This window comes from Saccopteryx leptura, chromosome 2 (assembly GCF_036850995.1).
Source record: "Saccopteryx leptura isolate mSacLep1 chromosome 2, mSacLep1_pri_phased_curated, whole genome shotgun sequence".
Lineage (NCBI taxonomy): Eukaryota > Metazoa > Chordata > Mammalia > Chiroptera > Emballonuridae > Saccopteryx > Saccopteryx leptura.
The window spans coordinates 150340252-150353401 of record NC_089504.1 but is presented as its reverse complement, the minus strand read 5'-3'; the positions used below and the strand labels follow the sequence as shown (position 1 = coordinate 150353401).

Genomic DNA, 13150 nt, shown 5'->3' with positions numbered 1-13150 from the left:
GGGGCGCCCTGTGACCCAGAATCTAAAGGGTCATCCTCTACGCTGTTGGGGCCTTCTGGGCCCCTTGTTCCTACCTGTGGTCAACATCCAGTCTGACTGGTGATAAGCAGGACCATTCTGGTTGTGAAATGTTTCCAATACTGCTTCCGCGTCTACCTCTTTAAATGTACTTTTCACTGGTTACATTACAAATTAAGGCAACTCTCGCCCCTCTCCTCCCAAATCTATAAGCATCGAACCAAATTAAAATCATTCCTAAAATCTATTCTCCCTACTGCCTTCAAATAAGGGTTAAGAAAAAGAATTGCTGAATAGTGAACTCTAGAAAAAGATGGTTGGAATGGGGGGGGTGGAATATAACCAAACTTGTGGTTCTTAAACTTCATATACCTAAGAATCACCTGAAGAACGTGTTTAAAATGCCAATTTCTAGGCTTCATCGTCAAAGATTCTGATCTATAGGGGATCTGGGATGACTCGAGAATCTGTATTTTTATCTTGCATCCCAGGTAAATCTGATGCACATGTCCCCCAAATGACACTTACGAAACAGTGAACTGCGTTGCCAGGAGTTATGCACAGTGGCCATGGATAGCACATGTGTTCTTCACCAGGAGCTTCGTTTTGCCAGGATTTCACAGGCATTCACCTTACTTCAGTTCTACAGCTTTAACTACTGATGATCACAATCCAAGTTTTCCTGATGCATTTTCATAAATGGGTGCTCCATTCTTCCTGGTCTTCTATAAACACACTCTCTTTTGTTTTGAAATTACAGAGTCTGTCATCCCAAGCAGCGGAACATTTCATGTAAAGCTCCCAAAGAAGCATAGTGTGGAACTGGGAATAACCATAAGTTGTAAGTAGAAGTGATTTCATTTATTTATTGATTTATTTATTTATTGTATTTTTCTGAAGTGAGATGTGTAGGGAAGCAGAGAGACAGACACCCGCATGCGCCCAACCGGGATCCACCTGGCATATCCACCAGGGGGCGATGCTCTGCCCATCTGGGCTGTTGCTCTGTTGCAACTGGAGCCATTCTAGCGCCTAAGGCAGAGGCCACAGAGCCATCCTCAGCGCTCGGGCCAACTTTGTTCCAATGGAGCCTTGGCTGCTGGAGGGGAAGAGAGAGACAGAGAGGAAGGAGAGGGGGAGGGGTGGAGAAGCAGATGGGCGCTTCTCCTGTGTGCCCTGGCCGGGAATCAACCCAGGACATCCATACACCAGGCCAATACTCTACCACTGAGCCAACTGGCCAGGTCAAGAAGTGATTTCTTTTAAAATGTGGTATTGAAAAAAATGCATTGGAAAATGGTATTGTCAGGCGGTTTATAGGTGTGCAAATGTCTTAAGTGACATTGATAAATTTCTATGTGATGATATAAAATGTGGAGCCAATCACACCTTTAGCACGTAAAAACTGTGTGGACGGGGCAAGTTACCTGAATGTTCTCTAACCTTATGTATTTTATCTGTAAAATAGAAATGATACCTCCAAAATATAGGCTTATTTTAGTATAGTCTCTGGTAAGTAATAAGTAAGTACTCAGTAAATGTGGCTTTCACCACCCTCCATGAATAATTAGATTAGCATATGCATGCTTGTAGGTCCTCTACATGTCAATATATTATGGATCAAATTTACTTTTAAAACCATTTTCCCATCTGGCCACTGTGCATTTAAAATTTTTTTTTTTTCAAGACTAAAACAATGTCCTTACTTCGTGGCAAAAGGTATCTAGGTAACCAAATAAAAAAGAAAAGCAAAACATATAAATATGTTTAATCCCCTCCTTTCATTGGGTGCTAGATTTATAACTGCTTTGGTAAAAAAAAAAAAAAAAAAAAAAAAAAAAACACTTTAAAATTTTTAGTTTTAATGGAGTTTTATAGAATAGAAATTGAAGTTTTTGTGCTTTTAATATCCATAAACTAAGTTTATCCATAAATGCCCCCACCCCCAGAAAATGAAGCAATGATTAACATCTAAGGACCAAAGGAAACAAAGAGGCAAGGCCTGTGATCGAGGGGTGCTCCCTTCAGCAAAGTCTGATGAGGCTCCCTGAAACACCTCCCCACGCTCTGCTGCCTAGCATTCATGGCAATGGTTACAGCAAGAATGCAGAGATCTCAACTGCGCAGTATGAAATGGGGGCTGTCCGATTCAACATGGACCATACAAATTTAACACTGAAAATACAACTTATTTATAACTAAGAAATCACACATTAATACAACACCAAAACCCATGAAACTACAGTACAAAATAAGTGTTAAGAAGAAGAAGCCATATGTATGAGAGCTGGTACCCCCCACCCCAAACCTCAGTGTAATTTACTGGGAGGAAAAGAGGGCTGATTGTCTGATGCATCTCTACACAGTTAAGTAGAAAAAGGAAATGAGATTTTGAAGACTCCAGCCCTATGCTAGGTGCTAGTAAAGTCATTTATGTCTTTAATTGGGTCACTTAGCCTTTCAGTTTGTTCGTGATGAAACAAAGATGGTATGCCATTATTTGGTCAACAGCTATGGTTACTGAAATTAGGAGAGAGCTCATCAGAACTTACTACTCTAAAAATATTTGGAGCTCAAGATAGCTTCTGTGACTGCCATGTAACTTTAAGGCTACTCTCACTTATTCTATGTATTCCATTCTATTCATTTATTTCATCAGAATTGACTGTGAAAGTGGTACCTCTTGGAGTTGTGTAGTGCATAACTCACAACTGGCTGCACATTCTTCCTCCCTTTTGCCTTCATTAAATAAACACATTTGGAATTCCCACTGTGCTTAGGCCCTGTGCTGTTTTGGATAATCTAGTTCCTACCTTAAATCTCTTACTGCTATTGTGTATGCTGAAGACACCTCTTCTGAAATTTTTATTGCTACACATTTTGACACACAGTAACTTAATTCCCAAATTTTCATTAGGGAAAAGGTCTTTTTTATACAATAGATTTCTTTTTGTTTTTAAATTTTATTTAGAAAATTAACTTTAACAAGATAACATTGATCCATAACAGTACACAGATTTCAGGTAAACATTTCTATAGCATTTGAACTCTTGATTACATTGTATACCCATCACCCAAAGTCAAATCATTTTCCACCATCTTATATTTATCCCTCTTTATACCCTTCCCCCCACCAATCCCCCATCTCACATCCCCTTACCCCTGATAACCACTTTCATTTTATCTATGTTCATGAGTCTCAGTTTTATATCTCACCTATGTGTAAAATCATACAGTTCTTAGCTTTTATTTATTATTTTTTTTTAGCTAGAAAAGAGAGACAGAAGAGAAAGAGTGAGAGGGACAGAGACAGACAGACAGGAAGGGAGAGAGATGAGAAGCATCAATTCTTCATTTTGGCACCTTAGTTGTTCATTGATTGCTTCCTCATATGTGCCTGGACCGGGGCACTCCAGCTGAGCTAGTGACCCCTTGCTCAAGCCAGCGACCATGTCTGTGATCCCATGCTCAAGCCAGTGACCCTGCACTCGAGCTGGTGAGCTGGTGCTCAAGCCAGATGAGCCCACGTTCAAGCTGGCAACCTCAGGGTTTCGAACTTGGGTCCTCTGCATCCCAAGCTGACGCTGTATTCACTGCTCCACCCTTGGTTAGGCCAATAGATTTATTCTTAAAATTGATTGACACAAAATATAATTTAACTATAAAGGAGAGTAATCATTTAAAAACAAATCCTGTAGTATATTGCTTTTTTTTAAGTTGATATGCTTATGTTCATTTTGTTTAAGGTGTAACCATGTACCCACAACAACAAAATATTTTATTCACATGAAGAACCATTTAAAATGATTCTATATGATGGTGTTACATATGCACTAACTATTACTTCTAAAACTGATTTTAATACCAATAATGGAAACTACCTCAAGCCACCCCCCACAAGTGAGGCCCGAATTTTAGCCAGCCATAAGCTGAAGTTATTCACGGAAGCTACAAGAAGTGCGGTACTATTCCTGCATGGAGAAATGATATGTAAGCTTGTCACACATGCTTGTCTGCCCTTCCAGAGCTATAGTTCCATTATAGACCTAATCATCGCTGTACTGAGTCTGTGTCTCCCTGTGGAAAATGCTCCTGTATTGCCCATTGAGAAAGCAGCGTTGGCTAAAAGGAAAAAAAAAAGCTAGAATCCATTTTCATCGTTATGAAGTATTGAACTCCTGAGGCCCAGCACAGCTCCTGGCACATACAAGGTGTTTGTTGGATTCATATTCGTTGAGTAAATGAATAAGGAGTCTATTATAAACCACCCTCCACTAACCACTGTGCCCTCTAGGAAATGAGCCTCTGAAGATGATGATGGATGTAGATGTTTGTGCAAAGGCACTTGTGTGAATGGAAGAATCATTGACTTGGACAATGATTAAGAGTAAGGACTCAGAGTCCAGACTGTCCCATTCCCTGACTCTCTTCATCTCTCTGTTTCCAGTTTCCCTGTCTATAAAATGTATTTACTGCTTTCTTTGTAGTATGGTTGAGAGGATTAAAAGAGTTAGTATATGTTAAGTGCCTAAAACACCCTACATAACTATATATATTTATTTATATTTATATATAACTATAATCTTATCAGATGTTAGTCATTATGATGATCATTATTTATTTTACACATAGAGCCTTGTGAAATATTTAACTCAGGGCTCTACCCCGCCAAAGTTAGTGCCAACTGCAACTTTGCCGAAGTAGGAAATCAAGGGACCCTTTTCTCACACATGCACAAGTACAGCAGTGAAACCCAGGTACTGCAGGGTTTTGTTGCTGTTTCTCACTAGCTTCATACAAACTCTTTTGTCTTCGTCACCTTGTGAAAATTCTCAGTGGCAAGAAATGAGCCTCTATCTCTGAACGACACCATCAGAGCCTTTCACGTTTAGCTTAATGCTCACTCTTCATACCCAGTTGACTGAGAAATGAATCCTTCTGAATTTGGATGTGATGAACAGTTTTAGACTAATTTTCTTAAGTTTTTAATGAGACATTCATAGCACATTAGCACAAGGCATTACTTTGATTGATGCTATTGCTATAATATGAAGTAGTGTATCATAACAAGTAAAATAGAATGAGCTAGCACAGGGGTCAGGAACCTTTTTGGCTAAGAGAGCCATGAACGCCACATATTTTAAAATGTAATTCCATGAGAGCCATACAACGACCCATGTACGTTACACATTATCCAATAAAAATTTGGTGTTGTCCTGGAAGACAGCTGTGATTGGCTCCAGCTACCCACAACCATGAACATGAGCAGTAGGAAATGAATGGATTGTAATACATGAGAATTTTTTATATTTTTAATGTTATTGTTTTTTTTTATTAAAGATTTGTCTGTGAGCCAGATGCAGCCATCAAAAGAGCCACATCTGGCTTGCGAGCCATAGGTTCCCGACCCCTGAGCTAGCAGGAGGATTCAGTTTTGACTGGAGGTAGCATCTTAAAGTTCTAACCCTTCACCCAATCAGAAGCCAGAAAATGCTGCCCACCTGCCTTTCAAATCAAAGAATCCCGCATGCCATGTGCAGCTGTCAGTAAAGTCCTTTTGATATAGACATTTTTTTTTGGTTTTATTAGATGAATTTGTCTTGACTTTGTACCAAGCATGGCTCTAAGCAATTTATTTCTCTTCTCATTTAATTCTCAAAGTGGCCCTGTGACATCTACGCCCATTTACGTAGAGGAAACTAAGGCTCAGCTGGATAACCTGCTCAAAGACCCAGAGCTATAAAGGCTAAATAGGGATTCAAATCCATCTGTCTGCCTTGACATTGGCTTTACTGACACATTACCGCTCATCCCCATCTCTGTCTGATTGATGAAACTTCCCAGGTCCTATATTAGAAAAGCAAAAGCCAGCATTTTGTGAGTGCAGTTAATTTGTCAGCTTTTCTTTTTAAGTTGTGGCTGGATTATTTGCAAGAACAAAGGCTTGCTTTTTTATATAAAATCATTAGCAGTCTTCATGACAAGCACTACAAATCTGTCATTTTCCCCTAAATTCTTAAACATACTTAGAAGAGAATGGTTCAAGGTTTTTGCCAACTTTATAATAAAAGCTCTACTCACTGCTTCACTACAAATTAAAGAACTTTTTCTACTTGTCAAGTAATGTATATGATTGCAATTAAGATAAAATGGAATGATCATTTGTGTGTGTGTGTGTGAGAGAGAGAGAGAGAGAGAGAGAGAGAGAGAGAGATACTCCAATTTCATTTGGACACGTATCCGTCCCTTTGAGCAAAGTACTTTGACAAGCAGAGGAAGTTCTATGAATGACTAGATATTATAGAATGTTCCTGGAATACTTTGTAGATTCACATTCAATCCACTTCAAATTCAGTAGATTTCACCTATCTTCTAATACAAAGTTTTTTAAAATAAATAAGTAATGGAAAAGGATAGATACTATCATTTTTACCTCTTCCAACAACTATTTAAAAGGAAAATAATCCATGTTCACACAGTTTATGATAGTAAGGAATAAATAGTAATTTTAAAACTTCATCAGTCAAAGATGATAGCTTGAACGCAATTTAGTTCTGCTCCCACTTCATTCCCCATTATAAAATGACAGTATAGATTTCTCAAAAGGAAAAAAAAACCATACAGAGAAGAAAAGGAAAATGGACAACAGTGAAATTTGGAAATGACAAGGAAGACAGAGGAAGACGAATTTAAAGAAGCAAAAGGGAAAGCTGACAATGAACCTGATTTGTATCCTAAACTCCCAACAGGCCCAAGAGTTGGTGAAATCAGGGTCTTTTTGAACTGAAAGTGATGATAAAGCCAAAACAGGAGGACTGGTTGGAAGTCTATTAAGAATGAATTAGTCTCCCACAGCACAGCCAGGCACTTCTTTCGTCCCTGGCAGAAGCCTGGTTTTATCCTCTGGGAAGCATGACAGAGAGGGTGTCTGATTAGGGACAGAACAGCTGATTGTGGCAGGGCTACTCTAAAAACAGACTAAGTGAAAGGATTGTTTTGTTTTTAAATAGGAAGGATTTGTTTTGTTTTGTTTTGTTTTTTATAATTGGTTTTAGAGAAAGAGAGGAGGCAAAGAGCGAAACGTCACTTTGTTGTTCTCCTCATTCATTCATTCTTTGGTCAATTCTTGGATATGCCCTGACTGGGATTGACCCCACAACCTTGGCATATCAGGAGGACACTCTAACCAACTGAGCTACCCAGCCAGGGTTCAGAGTAGGTGGAAGTTTATGTACTAAATGTTGAGGCTGCTAGTCTTCTTACCCCTCTTACCACACCCCACCCATAAAATCAAAGAAGCCAGGTAGCAAGGCTTAATACCCTCCAAATGAGAGAAAGAATCAGAGCCATCTGACCCAAAAGAAACAGCCTGGCCTGAACTATACAATGAAGATGAATGTCCACGGGCCCCACTCAGATGCACCTAGCTTTAAGCTTTTTAGCCCCCACTCTGTTATGAACAGAGAGCTAAGAGAAAAACAGACACTTGAGAAAAGAATCTATACGCAAGACTACCACCAAAAACAAAAGAGAAAAGCAGAGAAACAGCACACACAGGAAGAAGAAAATTTAAGAAAGAAAGAAAAAAAAACTATCACTAACATCATTAGCAACACAAGATATTATCTCCATGGAAGGAAGAAAATGATTACTGTTGCAAAATAACATATAGAAGAGGATAAAGAGCTTTTGAAACTTAATAATATGACAGAAATAAAAAAAATTCAATGAGCCAATAGGCATATGAAAAAATGTTCAACATCACTAATCATTAGAGAAATGCAAATTAAAATCACAATGAGATATCACCTCACACAAGTCAGAATGGTACTCATCAACAAAACAACACAGAATAAATGCTGGCGAGGATGTGGAGAAAAGGGAACCCTCCTGCACTGCTGGTGGGAATGCAGACTGGTGCAGCCACTGTGGAAACCAGTATGGAGATTCCTTAAAAAATTAAAAATCGAATTGCCTTTTGACCCAGCCATCCCACTTTTAGAAATATATCCTAAGAACACCAAATCATTGATTCAAAAGAAGAAATGCACCCCCATGTTTATTGCAGCATTGTTCACACTAGCCAAATCTGGAAACAGCCCAAGGTCCATCAGTGGATGAGTGGATTAAAAAGCTGTGGTACATACATACAATGGAATACTATGCGGCTGTGAGGAAGAAAAAAATCTTACCTTTTGCGACAACATGGAGGGACCTGGAAACTATCATGCTAAGTGAAATAGCCAGGCAGAGAAAGAATAATATCATATGACCTCAGTCATTTGAGGACTCCAATGAACAATGTGAACTGAGGAACAGAATAGAGGCAGAGGAGGGATCAAAGGGACCAGAGGGAAAGCGGACAGAGGGAAAGGGGACAAGAAGATGGGATCAGAGAAGGGAAAGAGATTGGTGAAATTATATATATTGATACAGAACACAGCATTATAGAGAGCAGGAAATTAAATCCTGGAAGGAAGGGAGGAGGGCGTGGGGGGGGGGGGAGGGGGACAAGGGGAAGTTGAGGGAAACATGGGGTGCGGGGGGATGTACTCGGTGAGACACTTGAATCTATGTAAACACAATAAATTAAAATAAATAAATAAATAAGCAATATGAAAAAAAAAGTCAATGAAATATTAGAAAGTGTTTGAGGAAAATTTCCAGAAATTAGAACAAAAATGAAGAATCTAGAATAAATGGGAATTACATAGGATGAATCCAAATAACACAATATTCAAATAATAACCATTACAGAAAGAAAGAGGAAAGTAAGGCATCAAATAATTATATAAAATGTCCTAGAATTAATGGATATAAGTTTCCAAATTGATGATTTCATGAGTCATAGATAAAAATAGACCCACATCAAGGCTTATCAACATGAGATTTAAAAACACTAAGACACAAAGGCAAGTAATCCTATAGGCTTCTAGTGGCAGAAGGTAGGAAGACATTTTTATACAATGTATCACGATACAAATAATAGTCAAATAATCAGAATGGCATCAGACTTCTCAACAGCAACTCCATAAGTTAGAAAGCAATAGAAGAACACACTAACTGAAAGGAAAAATACATTACAGGGAATCAACAGGGGAGTTGATTAAGCAGACGTTCAAATCAGAGATTTAGAAGATAAGGAAGTAGAAAACACCCAATCAGAACACCAAAAAGAAAAAAGAATCTAAAACAAATTAGTATAGCCTGACCTGGCAGTGGTGCAGGGAATAGAGCATCAGACTGGGACACAGAGAACCCAGGTCTGAAACCTCAAGGTTGTCAGATTGAGCGCGGGCTCATCTGGTTTGAGCGCAGGCTCACCACCTTGAGCACAGGGGTCACTGGCTTGCACATGGCATCATAGACATGACCCCATGGTCACTGGCTTGAGCCCAAAGGTTACTGGTTTGAAGTCCAAGGTTGCTGGGTTGAGCCCAAGGTTGCTGGCTTGAGCAAGGGGTCACTTGCTCTGCTGTAGCCCCCAGTCAAGGCGCATATGAGAAAGCAATCACTGAACAACTAAGGAGCTGCAAAGAAGAATTGATGCTTCTCATCTCTCTCCCTTCCTATCTGTCTGTCCCTATCTGTCCCTCTCTCTGGCTCTCTCTATGGCTCTGTCATAAAAAATAAAATAAAATAAGTAAAAATAATAAATAAATTAGGGTGGTATAAGGTGCTTCTGGGATAACTTCAAGCATGCCAACATTCCATTGTGGAGATGAGAGTCCCCCAACATGAACTCAAAGGAGCCCACATCAAGGCATATCATAAGTAAAATGACAAAGGTCAAGGACAAAGAGAGAATCTTTTTTTTTTTTTTTTTTTTTTTTTTTTTTTTTATATATAATTTTATTTTTTTAATGGGGTGACATCAATAAATCAGGATACATATATTCAAAGATAACAAGTCCAGGTTATCTTGTCGTTCAATTATGTTGCATACCCACCACCCAAAGTCAGATTGTCCTCTGTCACCTTCTATCTTGTTTTCTTTGTGCCCCTCCCCACCCCCTATCCCTCTCCCATTCCCCCCTCCCCCCCCGTAACCACCACACTCTTATAAATGTCTCTTAGTTTCACTATTATGTCCCACCTACGTATGGAATAATACAGTTCCTGTTTTTTTCTGATTTACTTATTTCGCTTCGTATCATGTTATCAAGATCCCACCATTTTGCTGTAAATGTTCTGATGTCATCATTTCTTATGGCTGAGTAGTATTCCATAGTGTATATGTGCCACATCTTCTTTATCCAGTCATCTATTGATGGGCTTTTTGGTTGTTTCCATGTCCAGGCCACTGTGAACAATGCTGCAATAAACATGGGGCTGCATGTGTCTTTACGTATCAATGTTTCTGAGTTTTTGGGATATATACCCAGTAGAGGGATTGCTGGGTCATAAGGTAGTTCTATTTTCAGTTTTTTGAGGAACCACCATACTTTCTTCCATAATGGTTGTACTACTTTACATTCCCACCAACAGTGTATGAGGGTTCCTTTTTCACCACAGCCTCTCCAACATTTGCTGTTACCTGACTTGCTAATAACAGCTAATCGAACAGGTGTGAGGTGGTATCTCATTGCCGTTTTGATTTGCATTTCTCTAATAGCTAAAGAAGATGAGCATCTTTTCATATATCTGTTGGCCATTTGTATTTCTTCCTGGGAGAAAGAGAGAATCTTAAAAGCAGCAAGAGAAAAGCAGTTAGTTACCTACCTGAAACTCCCATAAGACTGTCCATTGATTTCTCAACAGAAACCTTGCAGGCCATAAAGAATTGGCAAGAAATATTCAACGTGATGAAAAATAAGGACCAACAACCAAGATTACCCTGCAAAGCTCTCATTTAGAACTGAAGGACAGATAAAGAGCTTCCCACACATGAAAAAGCTAAAGGAATTCATCACTACCAAACCAGTATTAAATGAAATGTTAAAGGGTTTTCTTTTAAGAAGAAGAGGAGCTTGACCAGGCAGTGATACAGTGAATAGAGAGCATTAACGTTGGATGCTGAGGACCCAGATTTGAAATCCCAAGGTCACCAGCCTCAGTCTGGGCTCACCATCTTGAGTGCAGGGTTTCCGGCTTGAGCATGGGATCATAGACATGACCCTGTGGTGACTGGCTTGAGTCCAAAGGTCACTGGCTTGAGCAAGGAAGGAGTCACCAGCTCGGATGGAGCTCCCTGGTCAAGTCACGTATGAGAAAAAAATCAATGAACAACTAAAGTGCCACAACTACGAGTTGATGCTTCTCATCTCTTTCCCTTCTTGTTTGTCTGTCCCTTTCTGTCCCTCTCTGTCTCTAACTCTCTCTATCTCACTCACAAATAAAAAAGAAGATCAAAATAATGGATAATAAAATGCCAATAAATACATACCTATCAACAATTACTTTAAATGCAAATGGGTTAAATGTTCCAATCAAAAGATATATGGGGCCTGACCAGGTGGTAGCACAGTGGATAGAGCATCGGACTGGGACGCAGAGGACCCAGGTTCGAGACCCCGAGATCGCTAGCTTGAGCACGGGCTCATCTGGTTTGAGTAAAGCTCACCAGCTTGGACCCAAGGTCACTGGCTTGAGCAAGGGGTTACTTGGTCTACTGTAGCCTCCTGGGTCAAGGCACATATGAGAAAGCAATCAATGAACAACTAAGGTGTCGCAACGGAAAACTAATGATTGATGCTTCTCATCTCTCTCCATTTCTATCTGTCTGTCCCTATCTATCCCTCTCTCTGACTCTCTCTCTGTCTCTGTATATATAAAAAAAGGTATATGAGGGCTAAATGGATAACAAAACAATATTCCATTAACAAGAAAGTCACTTCAGATCAAGACACATACTGAAAGTAAAACGATCGAAAAGATATTTCATGAAAATGAAAACAAACAAAAGAACGAGAGTAGCAATACCTACACTGGACAGAATGTATTTTAAAAAAAACAACAACAAAATAAACAAGCAGAACAGAAGACTCGGAAATAGAGAACATTTTGATGGTTTCTGGGTGGGAAGAGAGTTGTGGGGATGGGTAAAAAAGGTGAAGAGATTAAAAGGTACAAATTGGTAGTTACAGAATAGTCAGCAGGATGTAGAGAACAGCATAGGGAATATAGTCAGTAGTGTATAACAATTATGTGTGGTGTCAGATGGGTGTCAGATTTATTGGGGTTATTGCTTAGCAGGTTATATAATATCTGATCACTGGGTTGTACACTTGAAACTAATATAGTATTGAATGTCAGCTGTAATTGAAAAAATTTTAAATCATTTAAAGTAAAAAAGAGCTCAAAAAATAAAAATAAAAGCATCATAACCAAAATATAAATAAAATAAATTAAAGTAAAAAGGAAAGCAATGAAGGAAGAATGTCTTCAAAATTCTGATGGATTTCCAACCTAGAATTCTCTATGGAGCAAAGCTGTCAACCAAATGTCAAAGTAGAAAAAGACATTTTTAACTATGTCAGATCTCAAAAACTGCTCCCCTGCACTCTTCCTCAGGAAGCTGCTGAAGAATGTGTGCCACCAAGAGAAAGTAAAGCCAAGAAAGGGGGAGTTGGATTCAGGGTGTGAGGATGCCTAGGATGCAAGAGAGCCATGTTAAAAGATAAACTGAGTCATATTAAATTTTTTAAGAGTTTAGTTGAGCAAAATTAGATTCAAACCAGGCATGCCGAACCAGAAGAGGTTAGGAATGCTCCATCCTGAAGAGCCAGGGGAGGGTTAGTTGTCTATAATTGGTTGTCTTTGTTTTGATTTCATAACCTTGGGCATTCAAAGGCTTAGATTTTGGCTCTGGCCGGTTGGCTCAGTGGTAGAGCATCAGTCCAGCATGTGGATGTCCCAAGTTCAATTCCCAGTCACAGCACACAAGACAGGTGACCATCTGCTTCTCCAACCCTCCCCCTAACCCTTCTCTCTCTCTCTCTCTCTTCCCCTCCCATAGCCATGGCTCAATTGGTTCCAGTGCATGGGCCCCAGGCACTGAGGATGGCTCTGTGGAACCCCCACCTCAGGTGCTAAAAATAGCTCAGTTGCAAGCATGGCCTCAGATGGGCAGAGCATCAGCCCCAGAAGGGGGTTGCCAGGTGGATCCCAGTCGGGGTGCATACCACAGTCT

General features: G+C 39.6%; 1 protein-coding gene across 11 annotated transcripts in view; it reads left to right on the top strand.

Moving 5' to 3' along the window:
- GRIP1 (glutamate receptor interacting protein 1) overlaps positions 1-13150 on the top strand; it is a 718500-nt gene that overhangs the window by 646082 nt on the left and 59268 nt on the right. For all 11 annotated transcript variants that reach the window (XM_066369047.1, XM_066369049.1, XM_066369051.1 and 8 more), the window contains one exon: positions 779-859. In XM_066369047.1, coding sequence (XP_066225144.1) covers positions 779-859 — 81 coding nt within the window. The remainder of the gene's footprint in view (positions 1-778; positions 860-13150) is intronic.